This window comes from Bubalus bubalis, chromosome 19, assembly GCF_019923935.1.
Source record: "Bubalus bubalis isolate 160015118507 breed Murrah chromosome 19, NDDB_SH_1, whole genome shotgun sequence".
Lineage (NCBI taxonomy): Eukaryota > Metazoa > Chordata > Mammalia > Artiodactyla > Bovidae > Bubalus > Bubalus bubalis.
The window spans coordinates 35,725,093-35,747,140 of NC_059175.1; the positions used below are offsets into that span (position 1 = coordinate 35,725,093).

At 39.6% G+C, this 22,048-nt stretch overlaps 1 protein-coding gene across 10 annotated transcripts in view; it reads left to right on the plus strand.

The window, feature by feature from the left end:
• LIFR (LIF receptor subunit alpha) overlaps positions 1-21,413 on the plus strand; it is a 186,035-nt gene extending 164,622 nt beyond the window's left edge. For all 10 annotated transcript variants that reach the window (XM_025270581.3, XM_025270583.3, XM_025270587.3 and 7 more), the window contains 8 exons: positions 446-659; positions 4,428-4,607; positions 6,517-6,618; positions 7,151-7,318; positions 11,505-11,666; positions 12,581-12,674; positions 13,656-13,734; positions 14,101-21,413. In XM_025270581.3, the coding sequence (XP_025126366.3) occupies positions 446-659; positions 4,428-4,607; positions 6,517-6,618; positions 7,151-7,318; positions 11,505-11,666; positions 12,581-12,674; positions 13,656-13,734; positions 14,101-14,721 (1,620 nt within the window). In that variant the 3' untranslated portion in view covers positions 14,722-21,413. The remainder of the gene's footprint in view (positions 1-445; positions 660-4,427; positions 4,608-6,516; positions 6,619-7,150; positions 7,319-11,504; positions 11,667-12,580; positions 12,675-13,655; positions 13,735-14,100) is intronic.
• The last annotated feature ends 635 nt before the right edge of the window (positions 21,414-22,048 follow it).

Genomic DNA, 22,048 nt, shown 5'->3' on the forward strand with positions numbered 1-22,048 from the left:
ATGGGAATATGGGAGATTTTTCTTCCAACTTTTTAATATTTTCCACATTTTCTGTAATGAGCAAGTACTACTTTAAAATGAAAAAACAATAACTATTTTAAAAACATGATGCCATACTTTTAATATTTTATTTAAGTAGAGCACTGCTTCTCATCTTCTTTTGGTTTCCTTCTGAAAAATATGAAGCTAAATATTGTTTTAACTTAATTTTTATATTATGTACTCTACTGCTTACAGCAAGGGTAGTTTTTGTTCAGCACTGCTTCCCTGATGTATCCAGATCTCAATGGATTTAAAATCTGTGCTGTGCACTGTTAATAATTCATGTTTCCTAATGTTACTTTGTTAGGATTAGTGAAGTATCCAGTTTAGACTCAGTGGCCTTGCCTTGTCACATCACCTTTGCCAATTTTTATAACAAAATTTATTTTTCTTTTTTTAATAGCCTTTACCCATTAATGAAGCTTATGGAAAAATACTTTCTTATAATGTATCATATTCGTCAGATGAGGAAACAAAATCCCTTTCTGAGATTCCTGATACTCAACACAAGGCAGAATTACAACTTGATAAAAATGATTACATCATCAGTGTGGTGGCAAAAAATTCTGCCGGCTCATCACCACCTTCTAAAATAGCTAGTATGGAAATTCCCAATGGTGAGTACTTAAGGTAGAAGTAGTATATAAGGACAGGAAACCAAGGTGAAACATTTTAACGGTGTTGCTTGCTCTCATAATGTCAGCTTTCTTCTCATACCCTCTGCTGCTGCTAATGAGTAAGGAGGAACAGGCAGATTACTGTCAAATATTCGTGGAGAGGCAGTAGCCTTCAGTATTGACTGGAAGCATCTGCACTGATGGATAAAACCCAATTACTTTAACACATAATGTTGTAGAGTTATGGCGGTAGATACTACTCTTAGGAAGAAATATTTTAACAGTTTATTCAGAACTGCTTTCACACATCTTCCCAAGACCATGACAGTTGACACGTCAGCTAGGCTATTTTTAAACAGTTAGGAAGAAATACTCATTTTAAATGACAGCTTCATTGATAAGACAGTTCTTTATTAATAGGAATCCTTTACTGATAAGAAATTCTTCTTAAAGTCTAAATTTCATCTTCAGTATAAGCTTTAGAAAAGAATTTTGATGTAATTTTAAAATTCCTCAGTGCCCCCTTTAAATTTGATGAGTTACAGTGACTGTCAGTTTTCATTCCAATCCCAGAGAAAGGCAATGCCAAAGAATGCTCAAACTACTGCACAATTGCAGTCATCTCACACACTAGCAAAGTAATGCTCAAACTTCTCCAAGCCAGGCTTCAACAGTATGTGAACCATAAGTTTCCAGATGTTCAAGCTGGATTTAGAAAAGGCAGAGGAACCAGAGATCAAATTGCCAACATGCCCTGGGTCATCGAAAAAGCAAGAGAGTTCCAGAAAAACATCTACTTCTGCTTTATTGACTATGCCAAAGCCTTTGACTGTGTGGATCACAACAAACTGGAGAATTCTTCAAGAGATAGGAACACCAGACCACCTGACCTGCCTCCTGAGAAATCTGTATGCAGGTCAAGAAGCAACAGTTGGAACTGGACATGGAATAACAGACTGGTTCCAGATTGGGAAAGGAGTACATCAAGGCTATATATTGTCACCCTGCTTATTTAACTTATATGCAGAGTACATCATGAGAAATGCTGGGCTGGATGAAGCACAAGCTGGAATCAAGATTGCCAGGAGAAATATCAATAACTTCAGATATGCAGATAACACCACCCTTATGACAGAAAGCAAAAAAGAACTAAAGAGCCTCTTGATGCGAGTGAAAGAGGAGAGTTTAAAAGCTGGCTTAAAACTCAACATTCAGAAAACTAAGATAATGGCTTCTGGTTCCATCACTTCATGGCAGATGGAGAAACAGTGGAAACAGTGGCAGACTTTATTTTTGGGGGCTCCACAATCACTGCAGATGGTGACTGCAGCCATGAAATTAAAAGATGCTTGCTCCTTGGAAGAAAAACTATGACCAACCTAGACAGCATATTAAAAAACAAAGACATTACTTTGCCAACAAAGGTCTGTCTAGTCAAGGCTATGGTTTTTCCAGTAATCATGTATGGATGTGAGAGTTGGACTATAAAGAAAGCTAAGCACCGAAGAATTGATGCTTTTGAACTGTGGTGTTGAAGAAGACTCTTGAGAGTCCCTTGGACAGCAAGGAGATCCAACCAGTCCATCCTAAAGGAAATCAGTCCTGAATATTCATTGGAAGGACTGATGCTGAAGCTGAAACTCCAATACTTTGGCTACCTGATGTGAAGAACTGACTCATTTGAAAAGACCCTGATGCTGGAAACGATTGAAGGCGGGAGAAGGGGATGACAGAAGATGAGATGGTTGGATGGCATCACACACTGACTCAATGGACATGAGTTTGAGTAAACTCGGAGTTGGTGATGGACCTGGAAGCCTGGTGTGCTGCAGTCCATGGGGTCAAGAGAGTCGGACATGACTGAACGACTGAACAGCGACTGTTCATTCTTCCTCAGCTGCCTTGACAACTCAAGTTCTCAGTGGTCACTCCTGCCCCCTCGCCCAGTTAGCTCCTCTTCTGAGTCATTCCCTGATCCCCCCAACTTGCTATCCCACCCTAGTATGGGGTCACCTTTCTATGATCACCCACTCCTGAAGGAAGAAAAACTGGTCCAGTTTGGGTCCTCAGTACCTTTTCAGTTCTTGTTTGAGGGCACTGGGCAGTGTCTGACTGCTTGATACATAACTGTTTCTTTGTTCCACTCAGTTGTGGACACTTAGGAGGAAGAAATAGGGACACACGGTATGTTTCAAGACACACAGCAGCAGCCAGAGCCCAGATGGCAGTGCATGAGAGAGAGGAGAGGTCTGCAGGCAGTGCTGTGGAGGCAAAAACAAGACAAGGGAAAGACGTATGAACACCCGTGGCAAGATAAGCTGCCGGTTTAGGTTAGGTATTTCATGGCTCTCAGAATAACAGGCAATACCTATGTTATCTTTTAATTCAGAAGCTATATTCCTGCCATTTCTGTGTGTCTCTCAGTTCAGTTCAGTTCAGTCGCTCAGTCGTGTCCAACTCTTTGCGACCCCATGAATCGCAGCACGCCAGGCCTCCCTGTCCATCACCAACTCCCGGAGTTCACCCAAACTCATGTCCATTGAGTTGGTGATGCCATCCAGCCATCTCATCCTCTGTCGTCCCCTTCTTCTCCTGCCCCCAATCCCTCCCAGCATCACAGTCTTCCAATGAGTCAACTCTTCGCATGAGGTGTATCTCTCAGGAGGTAGTAATTTATCAAACTAACAATGGTCTGGCCATCAGCTTTCAGACAGTTACTGCAACTCAGAACAAATCATGGTTCCTTGAGGATTTCCCCAGTTGGAGGCCTTACTGCCTCAACACAGGCTGACAGTGTGGATTTTTAGTCACATTGAGCCAAGAAGCTGTTGTATCCAGAATCTTCTGTATTCCAAGCCGAATTGTTGTCTTGTATCCAGTAGCAGTTGCTTATGAATGCAAATTTTGTTCAAAAAAAACGTTTCCATGGCTTTTTACTGAGCCCTTAAATATGCATCAGTTAGAGAAATTACTTCTTTGCCCTGTTTCTCTGGAAAATGTCCCTCTTGGCCACCCTGTTCTAACCCACACTAATTACTTACTCCCAACCTTGGGCCTCCCCTATCGCTGAGGCTGAGATCTGGCAGGTGGTGAAATCAAACCTCACCATGGCCCCCAGCGCCCTCTGTCAGCTTCTGCACCTCACGCATCCGTACTGCTCTCTGCCCACACTGGCCATCCCATCCCATAGCTTTCGTCCCTGTCCTGTCTCCAGAATCCCTTCCACCCACCCATGGGACAGCAGTCTCCCTTGAAGGGAAGCGAGGGGCTGGCACACCCATTCATTCACTCACTGCGTGGGGTTGTGCTCCTGCTTGGCGTGGTCTGTGCCGAGTGGAGCTGCAGGCACAGGCCCCTGTCTGCACTCGTGGAGCTCACATCATAGTGGATGATGAGAGAGGAGATTCTGGCCACCCATGCCTGCTCTTCTCCGGCGTCCCATCCCTGTGCTGCTGTGCCGTGATCCTCCATTGCTCATTCCTTCTGCCCCATTCATCATGGCTCTTGAGCTTCATGTCTCTGCCCAGCTATGTCACTACCTGATCCTTGGTTCTTTTTTGTTTTGTTTTTTTCCCAGCTGCAGAGTTGATCTGTATGACCAAGTAATTGCCATAGAGCAGCATTTCTAAACTTGGCTAAAGGTTTATCTAGTTTAGCACCATTTTGCAGTGTATGTACAATGAAATGATTTGTATAACTGGCTCATTTTCATGAGGTTTACCTTAAAACATTATTTTTAACACTAGTAAAAATCCTTCTTTCTTGAAGATGATCTCAAAATAGAGCAGGCTCTTGGAATGGGAAATAGGATCCTCCTCACTTGGAATTACGACCCCAACATGACCTGCGACTATGTAATTAAGTGGTGTAACTCATCTCAGTCTGGACCCTGCCTCATGGACTGGAAAAAAGTCCCTCCAAACAGCACTGAAACTGTAATAGAATCTGGTAGGTGTCTCTCAGAGTTCTTTAAAGATATTTTTTAAATTTACTTTTTATTGGGGTGACATTGGTTTATAATAACATCATGCAAGTTTCATGTGTACGCCATTATGTTTCTCTTTCCGTTACACTACAGCGGCTAACCACGAAAAAAACCCTTTTATTTAAGAGCAGCACATGGAGTGACTGGTTGCAGTACAGTGACTGTTCCCCCTCACCACCGGGCTGGACATGGATTGGTTTAACTTTTTTGGAAAGCAGTTTGTGGCAGTATGTGTGTGAAACAGTTCATAGACTTTGATCTCGTCGTTACTTGCCTAGGAATGTATTCTAAGGAAGAAAATCCAAGAGCAGCACAGATGTACATCTAAGAATGTTCAGCACTGCATTGTTTATAATTATAATGACCTCATTTGCCATCTTTTTGCCCATGTTTGCCCACAAGCCAGGTTACTGAGCACAAAGGACTTGCACCCAATACCACTTCCCCTGATGGAGGTCAGGGGTGCAGTGAGGGGCGGGGGGCTGCTCAGGAGCTGCAAGCCTAAGATGATGCAGCCAAGAAGGGTGTGCGGTTACCTGCAGGCTGAGCCAGCCTTGTCTTTGGGAACTCTAGCCTCTCTGCACTGTCACTGTTCCTTCTGAGTCCCTGGCATGAGTGAGTGTGCCTCTACCTGTGAGAACTGTGGAACCTCTTGGCAGTGAAGCTTCTGACGTCACCACCCCCCACCCCGGGCCCGTTCTCCCTCACGTGTGAGTGAAGTTCAGGAGAGCAAGCAGCTGCTGAGCCTTCTCTCCCAGGAATCACGCTCTGCTCATTTACTTTGTTCACTGTCAGATGGTCAGGGTGAGCCCCATGCATTGGATTCCTACATGGAGCTTCAGGGTTTTTTTTCCAGTTCTACTTGGAATACAGCCAGATTCTTTCATGTGCATAATTGGCCAAGGCCTCGATGGTTGCCTTTCTTTTTCCTTGCCGAGTACGTCATCCCTTACCAGCAAAGTATAGCCCAACCTTACACAGCCGTAGTGTGCTCTGTATAAATTATGACCCCTCTTCCCTCCTTTCTCACTTTGGCCTTGAGAATGATCAGAATGGACTGGGGCAGGGTGGAATGATGCGGAGAGGTGAGAAATGTGTCTTTAGCTGGAATATCTGGGATATAAGATGAGGTTGAAACCTGTAGGGTGAGAAGGAGGACCTTCGATGCAGAGGCCCCGCATAGCATCTTATTATTAGCCCTTCACATCTGTCCTGCCAGCTGCTTCAGGCCAGGGGTCCTGTTACATCCATCCCGCTTTGCATTGTATTGAGGAGACATTTGAAAGTGATTAACTTGGATCGAAGTTAAAATGCTTTTCTTTTATGTCTTGTGGAGTTAATAGCACGAAATGCTGATGCTGTAAAGAGGAATAGACTCTCAAGTCCCATTTCCTTTAACCCTGAGGTGTCGTGTAGAGTGGAAATTTTAGTATCTGCTTCTTGGAACAAGGGAAGAGCAATGGGTTCTTCCAACCCACAAATAACCCTAGTTAGGGAAGGGCTTTTCAGAGGTGTGATACAGACCTGGGACTGTTTCAGAAACTGACCCAGGACCAAATCTAGGAAGAAGTTGTCATTGCTTAATTTGAAGGAACAAAATGAAAACCTTGATTACTATTTTTTTCCCCTTCAAGATGATGTCATGTTATAATACTAAATTTTTCATTGCAACAGATGTGAATTTAATTTTTGTCAAGTCAGTTTTCACTCTGAATGTTTACTAGTTTTGGAAACGCAAATATATTTTCTGTAACCTTTGTAAAATTAGCTTTGGGAATTTCAAAGTGAGTTATTTTCAGTTTGAAATTTCTAAAATAGATATTCGTAGTCATATGTACTTAGGAAAGCTTACTGATTGTGTTCATCCTGTAGATCAGTTTCGACCAGGTGTAAGATATAATTTTTCGGTGTATGGGTGCAGAAATCAAGGATATCAGTTATTACGTTCTGTAATTGGATATGTAGAAGAATTGGGTAAGTTAAATGGGTAAGTTTTCTTAGAGTTGAAGATAACATGAGAAATTATAAGTAGACATCAATTTTAAGATTGAATTCTAAAAATAGATTGAATTGAGATGTGTATTAGTTCAAGGAAGAAAAATAAGTTAGATGATAACTGTAAAATTATTGATAATTACTTATCCTTACTTCATTTGATGTCAGAAAGACTTACTATGTGCTTTTACAAATTTTAAAAACTGTTTATTTAAGACTATCACTAAAAAGGGGAAATAGAAATAGTCTATTGGAGTAGCTGCCTAAAGATTTTGCATAGGTTTTGCAAACCCCCCCAGATATGTTTTATACCTGAAAGTTGTAAGTTCTACCTTTGTATATTCATAGTAAAAGTGCTATGATAATATATGTGAAAGTTTATGATTAAATAAAGAATAATGTTCTAGTTCCAGGCTCAGATATTTTTGAGGCTAGAAATCTCATTAAACCTTAATGTCTTGCTCTGTATTAGTAAAGTCTTCTTTAAGTGTGGGCTTCTTTTCTTTTACAGCTCCAGCTGTTGCTCCAAATTTTACTGTTGAGGATACATCTGCAGATTCTATATTAGTGAAATGGGAAGAAATTCCTGTGGAAGAGCTTAGAGGATTTTTAAGAGGATATTTATTTTACTTTGAAAAAGGAGAGAGAGACACATCTAAGATAATGGGTTTGGAACCAGGTGAGTAAATTACTAGAATAAGTATATACTGTTTCTTAGAAGTTCTATATTAATTACAAAAAATGGAGAAAAAAGAAAAAAAAGGCAAAAGAAAATGCTACTGAATAGTTTCAACTGGTCTCGAAACTCTGAACAATAAGGAAGTGAAAATGAAGTCATTTGATGAATATGAGATTTTTCAAGATTTTAGTATGTGATAAATGGCATGTGGTCTTTAAGAAATCATTTAAATCATGTATTCTGAGGCCTTTGATTGTGATCCCCACAGGACTGAGAACATCTCTACTAATCCTGCATGATTCATAACAAAGCATCTTATGAAGGTTACCTTAAGAAAAAAAAGTCTTCCTGCATTTATGCTGATGGAGGCGAAAACTCAGGAACCTAAAGAATGGCTTCAGAGCCTCCTTTTATTTGACAAAGAGCTATCCCCACAGTTAGACAAGGCCTTAATGAGCTGGGAAACTTAATTGGCTTGATAGAGCATGTGTGTGTCCGTTATATCTTAAAAACTTAGAGTCAGTCTTGACAATTGGTAAGTGTATGCACAGAGGAGACCTTTGAGAATCCTCAAATTTACAAATACAGAAATGTTTATGCAGACTTTTGGCTTTAAACCCTCAATGACATTTCTGTTCAAAGTCAGATGCTTCTTATTTATGACTGAATAACACAAGCATGTATCATCTCTTCAATTTGAGAGCTTTTGTTTTCCTTAATGACCTTTTCTTGGAAAGAAACTGTTTTAACTATTTAATGACTGTCTGACAAGTAGAGAACAAACAATGCCACAGGGCATGCTGCCCACCTGGGCATTAGTTTAGTCACCTCTGGAGAACAGCTGCATAACCTTGTGCCTCCCCCAAATCACGGAGTTCTGCATTTCCTAAACCTTCAGAGTTGAGGCAAACCCTAACTATCAGATGCTGCAAATATCCAGAAAAAAAAAAGTGCTCAGTCATGTCCAACTCTTTGCGACCCCATGGACTGTAGCCCACTAGGCTCCTCTGTCCATGGGATTCTCCAGGCAAGAACACTGGAGTGGGTTGGCATTCCCTTCTCCAGGGGATCTTCCCAACCCAGGGATTGAACCCGGGTCTCCTGCATTGCAGGTGATTCTTTACCATCTGAGCCACCAGGGAAGCCCAGACATTACACCAGAGTCTGGTGTAATTTCCCTCAGGAGCTCAGAAATTTTACACTTGAACCCAAGGTTCTCAGAAATTTTGCACTTGAATCAGTTAAAATTATAGCATGTAGACTTCTAGAGTGGATTGGTCCCTAAAATTAGAGTAAAACAGAGGGAAAAAAAAAAACCATAAAGCCAATAAAGACAGAGAACCAGAGAGGCAAAAAAGAGGATATAGAAACATTAGAACATGGAAGTGGGCTGAGTGAACTAGAGGAGTGGATGGTGGGACAGTCTAGGTGGACAGTCGGGTGGGCATCAGTTAGAAGTAGTTTGGTTTATCCTGAAGGGCCAGCAGCAGAGGCCAATGGTTAGGATGAATCTGGGCTGAACAGCGGGAGTTGACTGAAGGCGTGTAAGCATCAGTTAGAACCCCCAGGTCCTACAGAGTGTCACGTAGCTCCCATGAGTGCCCTCTCCCCTGAATGAGAACAGATTTATTCCGAACCAGAGAGCCTCCAGGCAGGGGAGACCACAACAGACAGTGTGACCTTCCTTCTTCCTCCTTTCCACAAGGTTAATATATCTTCAGCTAGGCATGTTTCCCAGACAAGAGGTGAGAGGATTAAATGGTTCCTGAGAAAAAAACATAAAACATGCTGAGATTCAGGGGGTTACCCCAATGAAAAGCCAGGAACCCAGCTGGTCATTTCCTATCAGTAACAGACATGAAGCCCACCCACCAATAAACCCCACCTGTGTTCACCAGGCTTCCAGTGAGCCTTTTAGTGGCTCACTCTGAAAAATGAGGAATAGCCAGGGATAACCAGATGATTGAGAAAGCTTCTAACCTGCAAGACAGACACCAGGAGAAATCAGAGGAAACAAATGTTATGTGGGAAAGCAGAGAAATAAAAAAACAAAACTATTCTTGGATAATGGAGGTACTATTGAAAAGACATGATGTTATAAAAAGGAACAAACAGAAGATGGTTATGAATTCCTCAGAATTAAAACTGTGATCGAGGAAATTTTTAAGGAAGTAAATAGAAGTGGAAATATTAAAGGGAAAATGGGGAAATTCTTCTGAAAATGAGACAGAGGCAAAAGAGACTTGGAGGTAAAAGAAAGTTGCAGCTTGAGTCAAAGACCTGCCCTGTCCTCCTTTATAAGAGTTCTGTTAGAAGAGTGGAATGGAGGGAAGGAAATTTCCAAAGAAATAGCCCAAGAAAATTTCCCAAAATCAAAAGACCTCAGTGTATGCAGTAAAAGGTGCCATTAAATACACCAGTAAAATAGAGAAATAGGTCTATGCTGAATATGTCATGGTGAATTTTCAGAGCACCTAATATATAAAGAAGAAGTCCTAGAAACAAAAGCAGTTACGGTGCCCGGATCAGGAATAAGAATGGCAGTTCTCAACAGCATACCAGATACTAGAAGATACTACGGCTAAAATACTGAGTAAAAAATTGTTTTCAACCTAAAATAATACTGTAGTCAAGCCAATTTATCTACAGATACGGTAGTATCTGTACTACTTGTGTGAGAATAGAAGACATTTTTAGACAGGTGAGGCTGCACATATTACTTCCCCCAGCTATCCCTTCTCCAAAAGCTACTAGAAGAGTGGGCCTCAACACAAGGAAATAAGTGGGGCAGGGAGTCCCGGGACAAGGGCCCCTGGAAGGCTTTCAGTCCAGAGAAGACGCCCTGGGAAGCAACTGACGAAAACCGGACGGGGGCTGGGGAAGCACAGCACTGGGACTTGGTTGTGTTGGATCACATGGAAAATTGTGTTGAATATTCATTGAAGGATGTGGGAAGAATTAGTAACTGGTACATCAGACAAATAAGGAAGAAAGGCAGTTAAAACAACAGAAAAATAAGAAAGGAAACATGATCATATCTAGCAATACTTCATGTTTATATAATCATGATAATATAAACACTGAATTTACCAAATTTTTTTATGTTTTTTCTGCCAGTAATGTGGGGTTGAGGGGAGAAGGGGTAGTGGTTGTGTGTTAGAGCTAACATCTAAAATTTAAAAGTCAAGCACTACCAATTTAGGTTTCCCTGGTGGCTCAGTCAGTAAAGAAGATGCCTGCAATGCAGGAGACTGCCTTGCAGTACAGTAGACCCAGGTTCAATCCCTGGGTCAGAAAGATTCCCTGGAGAAGGAAATGGCAACCCACTCCAGTGTTCTTGCCTGGGAAATCCCAGAGACAGAGAGTTTCATGGGCTATAGTCCATGGGATTGCAAGAGTCAGACATGAGGTAGTGACTAAACCACCACCAATCTAAGTTTATTTCAAAAATGGAAGTGAATACCCACAGAAACTGATAACTTGATTTTGAAGTGATTGGTTGGGAGGAGGGAGATGCAGGCAGGAAACTGCTGCTTTTTATTAGCCATATAGTGTAATTTAGTTTTTAAGCTATTGAACTGCACTATTTTGGTTAAAATTTTAAAAAACAATAGTTTAAACAATTCTCATTTCCTTTTAAAACAGTTCCAAGGCGTCCTCACTGGTGTCTTACTTGAGACCTTGGTTTCCTGAGTAATTTGGAGTGATCTCCATTGATTCGTGCTCGCGCTCCCTTGAGTTTCTCACTTCACTCACAGACAGATGGTCAGCTCAAGCGACAGCGTCCCTGCCCCCATGGGTTTGGGTTGCAGTGGGTTTTCATGCTCTTAGTAACAGAAAGAAAAGAGACTTTTATTGATTTCCTGCTGTATACCAGGCATTATTCTAGAGAACGTGCATGGAAATTTCTGAGAGCTTGGAAACAGCTCTGAGAGCTGAGTCATGATATGGGATTTCACAGTTAGAGAAACTTAGGTTCAGAGTGGTTCAAATAATAGATCCAGATAACCCAGCTACTAACTGGTGGAGGCGGAAGTGAACATGGTGCTGACTGGCACTACAGGCCTTGGCCCTGGAGGCGACTAGCATTCAGACTCACTTAAAAATGATATGTGACAGGTTTGAATAACCAGGTCTTTAAAAATAGTATAGAGATCAGTAATAATCTTCTTCACTTGAAAAACAGGTCGTTTTGACACAAAGGTTAAGAATATTACTGACATATCCCAGAAGACACTGAGGATTGCTGATCTTCAAGGTAAAACAAGTTACCACCTGGTCTTGCGAGCCTACACAGGTGGAGGAATGGGCCCAGAGAGGAGCATGTTTGTGGTGACAAAGGAAAACTGTGAGTTAAATGTTGTGATTGAGTTGCTGTCCATACTCAAATGCATTGGGTTTCTAGTGATTTTTGTTTATATAGAAAACCCCCCTTCTTTAAATTTCACATTTTGTTATACTTTTAAAGTAGGTGGAGGGCAGTGTTGAAAGGCCTGAAATGACTTCATATTTGTTCTTACCAGTTATCTGAACCTATTGTCTAATGCATACTTGAGAAATTAAGGGATTGAGGATATATTTGAAGTTTAGAGTTCTAAATTCCTGTTGAACTTATGGTCAACTGGTTTAAAATTTTTTGCCCGATACATTCTGAGATTTTTAACATATCCAGGGAAGAATGTAAGAAACAGCCTTAACAAAGTGTAAAGCACAACACTTACAAATTTGAGATGGAAAGTAGAGGAGATGGACTTGATTAGTTGGTCAACAGCAAAGAACTTTCATTGATCACAGGCTTGTTCTCTAGCCCTGGCTTGAAGGTCATACATGCCTTTAAATAAAGGAGGGCCATGTGGAGATAGCTCTCACCTGGGGCTGATTTTGCCTCCTAGGGACACGTGGCATTGCGTGGTGCCGTTTCTATTGTGCTACTGGTATCTGGTGGTTAGAGGCTGAAGGTGCTGTTGATCTTCTTCCAGTACATGGAACGGCCTCTTCCCCACCAGCACATGTCAAAGAAATATCTACCCTAAAATGTTAGGAGTGCCAAAGTAGGGAAACCCTGCTCTAAAGAACTTATGTGTTAGTATAAAAATCATTACAGTACTTTTTAAGGTTATGTTTTAATAATTTTTCAGTTTCTCTGGAGCAGTTGGGGTTTTTTATTCAAATAATCTACTGACTTAAATGTCTTATGATATGAATTTATTGAGTTCATATATTAAAATGATGATTTTAACATCTGCAATGTTCTCTTTTCAGCTGAGGGTTTGATTATTGCCATTCTCATCCCAGTGGCAGTGGCTGTCATTATTGGAGTGGTAACAAGTATCCTTTGCTATCGGAAACGAGAATGGTAATGATTTACTCTCGCTGTTTTGTTCTTAAGGGCATGATTGATTAGTTCATGTGTTGAGAGTCTGACACAACTTGCGACTGAACAAAATAACAAGTCCACCTTTTTGGTGGAAACTAGGTAATAAATATTTATATTGGTCAGAATTAATGTTGGAGATAGTATTAGACAAGAACATGGCATATTATTTACAGGTTTATAAACTTAACAAAGGAAAAGTGTAAATTTTCCCTACTATGAACAGGGAGGTCTGGCAGGCTGCAGTCCATGAGGTCACAGAAAGTTAGACATGACTGAGCATGCACAAAAGCATATTTACTAATTAAAGTAGTAGCCATTGTACTAAAAAAAATATTTAAAGGCATAAATATGTCAGTAGCTATATGCAGGGTTGAATGTAGTTTAAGGATTCAGCTCTCACTTGTCCTGGTGATCTATTTAGAGAGTCTGGTCATTTATTTAACAAATGTGAATGGCCCTCCCATGTGAAGGGAGGTACAGTGGTAGACTAAATAAGTATGATCTTTTGTGTTTAGTTTTTACTTAAGATTGATAGCCTTCCTTTTTCTGATAGTGCAGGAAAAGTCTGTTTTGAGTAGTGGAGGACTGAAAATGCAAATATGTTCTCAAGCAGTTAGTGGTACTGCGTCCAGTCTGCAGGTCGTATGAGTGATGCCCGTATCTTTTGACTGGATAGCACAGTCAGCATCTTAACTCTTTCCTTTCCGTTTTCATAAGATACACAAGATATTATAGTTCTAGAAATAGAAGCACTGTTTGTAGTTTTCAGATAGGAACCTCTGAATGCATTGTATGAAAGCTCTAGCGACCGATCACGCTGAAAATGATTTTCCCTTTTTATCTCAGGTGTTCATTAGCATATTCATATGAAACATCAAAATAAACCTGGTACCTTACTAACTCGTTGTCTAACTGATAATCCTATAGTTATTAAATGTATTTAATCATCTTTATTTAAAGGATTAAAGAAACCTTCTATCCTGATATTCCAAATCCAGAAAATTGTAAAGCTCTACAGTTTCAAAAGAGTGTCTGTGAGGTAATCCTTTATTTTCTTACATTTACCTTTGAAGTACTGACTTCCTTTTTTTAGTCTTTTGTGAGTGTCATGCACAGTAAAATGTACTAAGAAAATAGCAGTGCTTGAGCATCTGCTGAACTTGTAAAATTATTAATTTTAAATTGTTTGTGCATGCTCTTTTTTCTTTTCACTGCTATTAAGAGCAAGGAAAATACTGATATGTAGAAAAAAGTAGCTTTGCTCTAGTATGAGCTAAAGAATAGTAGAGATGCAATTTTATACGCATCTGCAAAAAATATATAAAATAATGCTTCTTTTTGTAGGTGGAGCATCGCAGCAGCTTTTCATGGTATCCCTAATCCCTGTTTTAAAATTTATTTCTAGGGAAACAGTGCTCTTAAAACATTGGAAATGAATCCTTGTACCCCAAATAATGTCGAGGTTCTGGAAACTCGGTCAGTGGCTCTCAAAATGGAAGATACAGAGATAATTTCCCCGGTGGCTGAGCGTCCAGAAGATCGCTCTGACGCAGAACCGGAGAACCACGTGGTTGTGTCCTATTGCCCACCCGTCATCGAGGAAGAGCTAGCGAACCCGGGAGCAGAAGGCGGCGGGGCCTCACAAGTCATCTACATTGACGTCCAGTCCATGTACCAGCCTCAGGCGAAACCAGAGGGGGAGCTGGACGGTGACCCTGTAGGGGTAGCAGGCTATAAGCCGCAGATGCGCCTCCCCATTACTTCCACTGTAGACGATCTGGATGCAGATGATGACTTAGATAAAACTGCAGGTTACAGACCTCAGGCAAACGTAAACACTTGGAACTTGGTATCTCCAGACTCACCTCGGTCCACAGACAGCAACAGTGAGATTGTGTCTTTTGGAAGTCCATGCTCCATTAACTCCCGACAATTTTTGATTCCGCCTAAAGACGAAGATTCTCCTAAATCAAGTGGAGGCGGATGGTCCTTTACAAACTTTTTTCAGAACAAACCGAATGATTAAGTGTCCCCCGTCACTTCAGTCCACCATCTCAATAAGCCCCCATTGCTGGAGCTGCCACATCAACACAAGGCACCTTGGAGGGATCCTGTGAAGTGTTGCTAGTGGGGTGGACTTCACTCTCACAAGTTACACTAAAAAGTGTTAATGTGCTTTTCATGCAGTCTCAAAGCCAAAGTACAGTAACTCAGAAATTGGATCCACACAACTCACAATTTGGAGCTATTTGGGATTCGAGCCAAAGAATTCTCACATTACTCTGCCTTCAAGAAGCTTTTCAAGAACAAGCAGTGCCAGGCCCATTCGTGCAAAACAAACCCTGCAGCAGCTATATTCTGTTCTGTTGTTCATCTGGTTTTCTCACACTTATAATTTATGGAATTGCACGCAGATTTGCAGGCAGGGGGGTAAAATGTCAAAGTAACAGGTGACGTTACTTGCCTGACATTTGCTCCATTCCAGATGAAAACCAAGCACAGATTTGGAAACTTTTGACATTATTCTTTATCCACAGCATTTAAGAAAATTAATATAATTTTTAATGTAGCAGCAGCTATTTAGTGTTTTGTTTGATAAAGTATGCTGATTTCTGTGCCTACTGTATAATGGTTATCAAACAGTTTTCTCAGGGGTACAAACTTGGAAAACGAGCGTGAAACTGACCAGCCCAAATCAGAATCATGTCTCCTTGCTTTGGTAGGCGTTTTACGTTGTTCCATTATTTTTTAGTGTTTGTGCTAGCTTCCCTTATTAGGTTGCCCTAATATTTAAAAGTAAATTTCTAAGACTGTAGATTTTAAGTTTTTTTTTTAATTGTGTTTTTTTATGACAGTGTCAGTTTTATAAATATATGAGCAAATTCAATATTATTCATAAACACAGGATTCCAGTGACTTACTATTTGAGACGACTACTAAGCAATATCTGGCAGCATCAGCTGTCTGTATAGGTGGGATTGGCCTCAGTTCCTCCTGAGAAGACCACGCTTTGAGCCCTGGTTGCCCGGGCAGCGTGAGCATCTGTGACACCTGCTAACAGGTGTTCTTTCTCATCACACATCTTAGCAGTTCCTTCCTCTTCATCAGTCCAAGCTAGTTGTTTCCGTCCTCAAACTTTTCAATATAAAACTAAAAAAGATAATGCTTCCTAACAGGGACAGTTGCTCAAGGGCTCTTTCATAGAGAATGTTATTACAGCGGATTTGAATCCATGGGCGTACCTGTATTAAAGGTGCTCTGGGAGATGTCCAGAGTGGGGTCCTCACAGCATTCTCTGTCCACCCCTGATCTACACACATGATGTCTGCAATGAGTGTGGTTCTTGGAGAAGCAGATTGAAGAGCTAAAAACTGTATCTTATATTTTCCCTGCCCTCAGGTTGTCTGTGTATTTTATCTTTTGAGAGTTAAGGCCAGAGTACTTGAAAATTTGGAAGATCTGAAGAAGTCACGATAAGCCCCTTTTTATTTATCATTTGAGATTCTGTAGTGTATGTGCACATAATGGATCAGGTTTTTTTTTTCATTTCTAGCCCATGATGTATCATTATAAAAACCATGTTGTAGAAAAAAGCTTCAACAAGGGACAAAAATCTATTTAGGTAGTACTCTGCTTTATGAATCCTGATTTTAATTGCTAGGATTCAATTAAATCCCAGAGCTTCCTGGTAGATGAACATGTGGAGTGAAATACAATTAATTATGTATACACATAGTACAGTAAAACCACATAATAGCTCATAGATATTTTCAACAATGAAAGTTGTATCAAACCAGAGCCACCTCTAAACAGTTTGCTCTGTCCTGTTATTTCTCCTGTTGGGCTCCTTCCCTTTGCTTCCACCCCAGACACTGAGCCCTGGGGCTGCCTTCCCTCCCCGCAGAAGCTTGTTACCACACCCTTCTTTCCCCCAATTCATGCCTCTTTTCCCGTCAAAACTCACCAGTCCTATACCTCATCTCTTTAGGATAAGTGTTTAGGCCTCTAAAGTGTCCCTTTAGGCCAAGGTAGAAGTTTATTGATCTTCACTCCACTAACCTGAGATAATGGAAAAAGGCCGGAAGAGATTGTTTTGATTTCCATTATATGTGTCGTAGCTCCTACCATCTACCTACATAGCGACTCGTTTGTTCGGCTCATGGTGCATTTCACCGGGGCTCTCAAGTCCTCTCACTCCGTCCAAGGCTTCATAGCTTGTTCTGTATGAAGATTCAGAGTGCAGCTCACCTCTCCCCTGCCCCTGGGGATCCACACACAGGATTGCTGGGTTAATGAGCAGCAGAATGTCTCTCTGTTAAGTCTGGGCAGGCTCCTTATTACTTGTGACGGGCTTAGAAGAGTGTGGCTTAGGTCTGAGGTCAGAACAGATTTCTCTATATTTCCCCTGTTGAAGACTGCCAGACCTCAGCTGCAGGTGGGAAGTGATTACCACCCAGCCTCTGGGCACCTGGGGACAGGGAGAGGGGAAGAAGACACCCTCTGTCCCATATCCGGTTGTCTGTGTCACTGCAGACCCTGGTGAATGCTCAGTGCCAGGACCCTGCACATGGGTGAGAGCTGGTCTAATAGGGCCTTGCTCTGTGCAGTCAGATTAGCTCCTCTTCTGAGGGAGGGCTTCCTGCCAGCCCTTCCTGATTGGGAGAATGATTGGGAAACCCACCTTTCCTGCCAAAGTTTCCAGTTAAAGCCCAGTCATTGGTTAGAAAATTCTAAATGTCTGAAATATATCCCAGTATGTCTTGATTAGTGCCATTAAAGGATACATTTTCACATCTCTTCCAAGCCAGCAAACCAAACTTCCCTTGTGAGGAATGGAGATTCTGATGGTCATTGTGACTACATTTCTCTTATGAGTGGCCATCTGAAATAATATTTAACATAAAAATAATCTTGGAAGACTTAGCCAGGCTTTTGACACTAGATAGGCCTTATAAACTGCGTATTGCATGGACTAGCATCCATATACAATTGAAGTCTTCAGTGTGCTAAACCTGTAGGAGCCTGGGTTTGACATTGTGGCCCAAGTATCTGGATAGTTGGGTGTTTATGTGCTTCAGTGATAGAGGTGCTCCATCCCTGCAGTTTACACAGAGTGGCAGCCATTCCCAGAAAAATTTACAGGCAGGAGTTTCAGCCTCATTTTCCATACCAGCATTGCTTTCACGGCTCATGGATCTGAAGGATTGCATTGAGAACATCTAGTCCTGTTGCACTCTCAGAAACTGTGGGAAAAGTCACATTCTTAAACCTTCATGCAGCTTGTATTCTTGTTGGAAATTAGTCCTGTAATTTGTTAGTTGTCTTCATACTGGCCATATTTAAAGAACATCACAGTCATTTTTTGTACTTGAATAATTAGATGTAGGTTAGTGAAGGAGACATGTGAATGTTTTCTTCCAAAAGGAATTTGGAATCAGTTTTAACGATAGTTTGAAATAAAAGTGCTCCCTAACCTGTAATGCAGAAAATATTATCTCAAATTTTTCTACTGCTCAGGCACATAAGCTGATAAAACTTTTTTTTTTTCTGTTGAAGGTAATTTTTACTGTTTTCTGTTCTGAACCATGTTAAAATTTGTATATCTTTTATAACATAGATTTCCCCCCTTATTTTGAAAGTATAAAATTGGGCATCTCAGAAGTCAAAGGTGGGATCATTAGTTAATCACTAAGACTAGGCACATAATGGAAATTCAGTCAGGTTTTTTATTGACTGAGTCCCATCCCGGAATGTGTTGATTCAGCAGAGTTCTCCTGCAGGATGGTGCATGCCAAGATCTAGCTTGTATAGATCTGAGACCACTGGCTCACAGACTCAGATCTACTGTAGAAGTGACTCCACAGGTTGAGTGAAAACTTGGGTCTTACACAGATATCTTATTCTAATCTAATTTTAAATATTCATAGTAACTTTTATATGATGGGTTTACAATGTGGGACAATGTTTGTACCAACCAATTAAGTTGGTTCTAGCAAATCAACACATTGATGTGTGAGTTTTACTGATTAGAATGAGCATTCATTCTCCTGATAAACTCTTAAAAGCTTTTATTTTAAACTGATACTTCCTGCTAAAACAAAGTTTCGTGGTACCATGGCCATTTTATTTTTTATATCCAGAAGAAAATCTTTGACAAAAGAAAATGATCTGTGGCTAAACTTACTGGCAATGTAGCTTTTAGACATGACCTTAGAATATCATTGGAAATGACTTGTTTTGAATTTGGTCTATTTATACCTCTGTGGATTATGTGCCAAGGCTATTAATATTTAAACCTCTTATTCAATTAGGTGGTGAGATTTTTATTCCTTTTCAGTTAGTACTTTTTGTCTTTTAACTATTACATGATCATACTCATGCTGATTTTAACAGAGATGAACTATCTTTAATGCTGATAATAGATTAAAGAACAACATTCTGTTAATTGAGATGTCAGACTTTGTTGTATATGGTAAAGTTTCATGGGATGTGATTTGAATATATCCAAATCCTTATAATTATGATACTGGATTATGATGGAATTCTATTATTTTTAATCATGAATAGCATTTCTTTCTCCCTACATTAAGAATGTTAATATTTTGGATTATAAATCATGTTATCAAGAGAATTTACACATGTGAGACAAATTCTAACTGTGGGACATTTTTATGAAAATGTAGTGTTTTTAGAGAGAAACCCTCTGAATGTTTTTTTAATGTGCAAGTGCCTAGTTGAAGAAATACAGAAACAATAAATTTGAAAGCTTTTAAATAAGTAAATTGTAACTGATTGAATATTAAACAAATACAAAAAGTAATAAATATTACTTTTTGGTTGCTGTAACTAAATACCCAAAAACCTAAAAGATGCGTTGGGGAAAAAATGAATGCTTAAGTGATAAGGAATTAATTTTTATTACATTTATTAATGCATATATAGTCTAAAATTGCCTTTGCAGTAGCCAATCAGAACTTTAAAACAAAAAATTTTCTAACAATATAGACCTTACACTGCGCAGAATCCAAAAATAATTTGTAAACCTGATTGAATTTCTTTATACATTTAAAATGTACTTCCCTTTAGAATTATCCCATTTTAAATAGGTAGCTTTCAGTTTCTGAACTTACTATTTTTTCCTAAGCATTCTAGTGGTATAAAAGATCAAAAGATTTCTAGGTGGTAAAGCAATTTTATTTACGAAACATGGACAAGTTAACTGTTAGGTTTAACCTTAGCATTAGTATTTTTGTAGTTGATTATAGAAAACAATACTGAATAATTCTCATAAAATTTTTTTTTCAAATCTCCCCAGTTTGATTTTCAGTACTTTTCCCCATTATTTATGATATATCCTTCAATTCCAATTATTCCCTCCAGCATAATGTTTCAGAAAAATGACTGTTATGAATAAAACACACAAAAAAGAAACCCTCTTCCACTCATGGTTGTGGAAGGGTAGATATTCCTGGGATTGGGATTTATCCAATTATTTCCTCCAAAAGGGACAAGGCCTTTTTTTTACATTTCAATTCAGAATTGCTTGAAAAAAATTTGGCCTGGATAGAGAGACATCCTCAGTTTGAGATAGAAAGTGAAGTCGCACAGTCGTGTCTGACTCTTTGTGACCCCATGGACTACCAGGGGGTCTACCAGGCTACCAGGCTCCTCCGTCCATGGGATTCTCCAGGCAAAAATACTGGAGTGGGTTGCCATCTCCTTCTCCAGGGGATCTTCCCGACCCAGCGATCAAACCGAGGTCTCCCACATTGCAGGCAGACGCTATAACGTCTGAGCCACCAGGCTTGAGGTGGTGCCACCTTAAAGTATGTCCAAAGGTAGAGTCGTTTTAAAGCGCTCAGCTTTGCTCATAGAAGTGTGTTCCCTTTCCTTCTCTTTTGTCAGCCAGCTACAAGTCAGAGGTCCTTACAATGCTAGACAGTCACCATTTTTTACTTTAAAAATTGCATTACAGTGAATTACTGTTTACAAAATACACATACTGTGAACAGATATAAGTTTTTGTCTTTTATAAGGTTGTTTGTAGAATGAGTGTTTTTTTTAAAGAGGATGTTATATGTTAAATATTTTCAGTTTTTTATAAATACTAGTTAACTGTTTACTAATTTTTGTTTGGTCAGGTGTGTGCCAATGTAGCTGAAAGATAGGGAGAAACTGCAAATCCAAAACTAATTTCTTGAAATGTACCACTACAGACTTTTTTTTTTTTTAATCCTGAATGATCAGTTGTGATGTTCTGCACCTTAAAATTGCTCTTAATCATGTCCGGAAACATTTAAATACACACATGCAGGAAGCAAACTGTATAGATCGCAGTATATTTGTGTGTTGCAGTCTGGTTCACAGAATTTCAGGTTTAACAGGGAATAAAATAACTCCACGTACAGAGATAACAACTGAAGTATTTTCTGCCTTAATGAAAATTTGGAAATTATGTTGCTGTTAAAAGGAAGAATTTGGACATTTTATATCATTGTATAATTTCAGAATGTAGTGTCCATATCTTTTGGGAAACATGGTCATAGCAAGAACATAGAATTATAAGTAACCTATTACTAAGACACTTAAATATAAAACTAGTATGCTTGGCTGTTAACTCTAAAGATGTTACTTATGTCTGTTTTTAAAACATGCATGTATTTAACAATTTTATCATAGTATTGTCATGGAAAAAATAAATATATTTTCTTACACTGACAGATTTGGGCATTATTTAGGATGAGGGGATGGTTTCCTCCTATTTTAAGCACTTGGGAGAAGTGGTTTCTGCTTTGTTGTTAACACTTTTGGTTCTGTCTCAAAAATTACAGTGGCTGTGAAGCAATCGCACAGGGCTATGACTAAATTTTTAATATTTTAATATATTGCTATGTCATTGATAAAACCTTCCATATATTCCACTACATCTACATTCTATTTACCAAAGAAGTTAACTATAAAAACAAGTAGTGGGGAACCAGCATTTTAAAACAAATAATAAATACCGGTCCTTAAAGTATGGCTTTTCATTTATTTCCTCTGAGGATAACCTAAACATTTCTAGAGATTCTAAAAATATATCAAAATTTTATTGTCAAGTTTTTGAATTTGGAAATATAGTCATTGATTCAGCAAAACCCCAATAATTTTGAAGTATGAAGTGATCTTAAATGGAATTTCAAAAGGGGGTGAAATGAAGTCTTTAGCATTATGCCACCTCTGCTCACCCAGAGTAACAACTGATGTATTATGAATGGGTCTGTATTTAACCCGAAGAAACTTGACCAATTTTATTTTTTTTTTTTTTTTTTTTTTTAAATTTTATTTTATTTTTAAACTTTACATAACTGTAT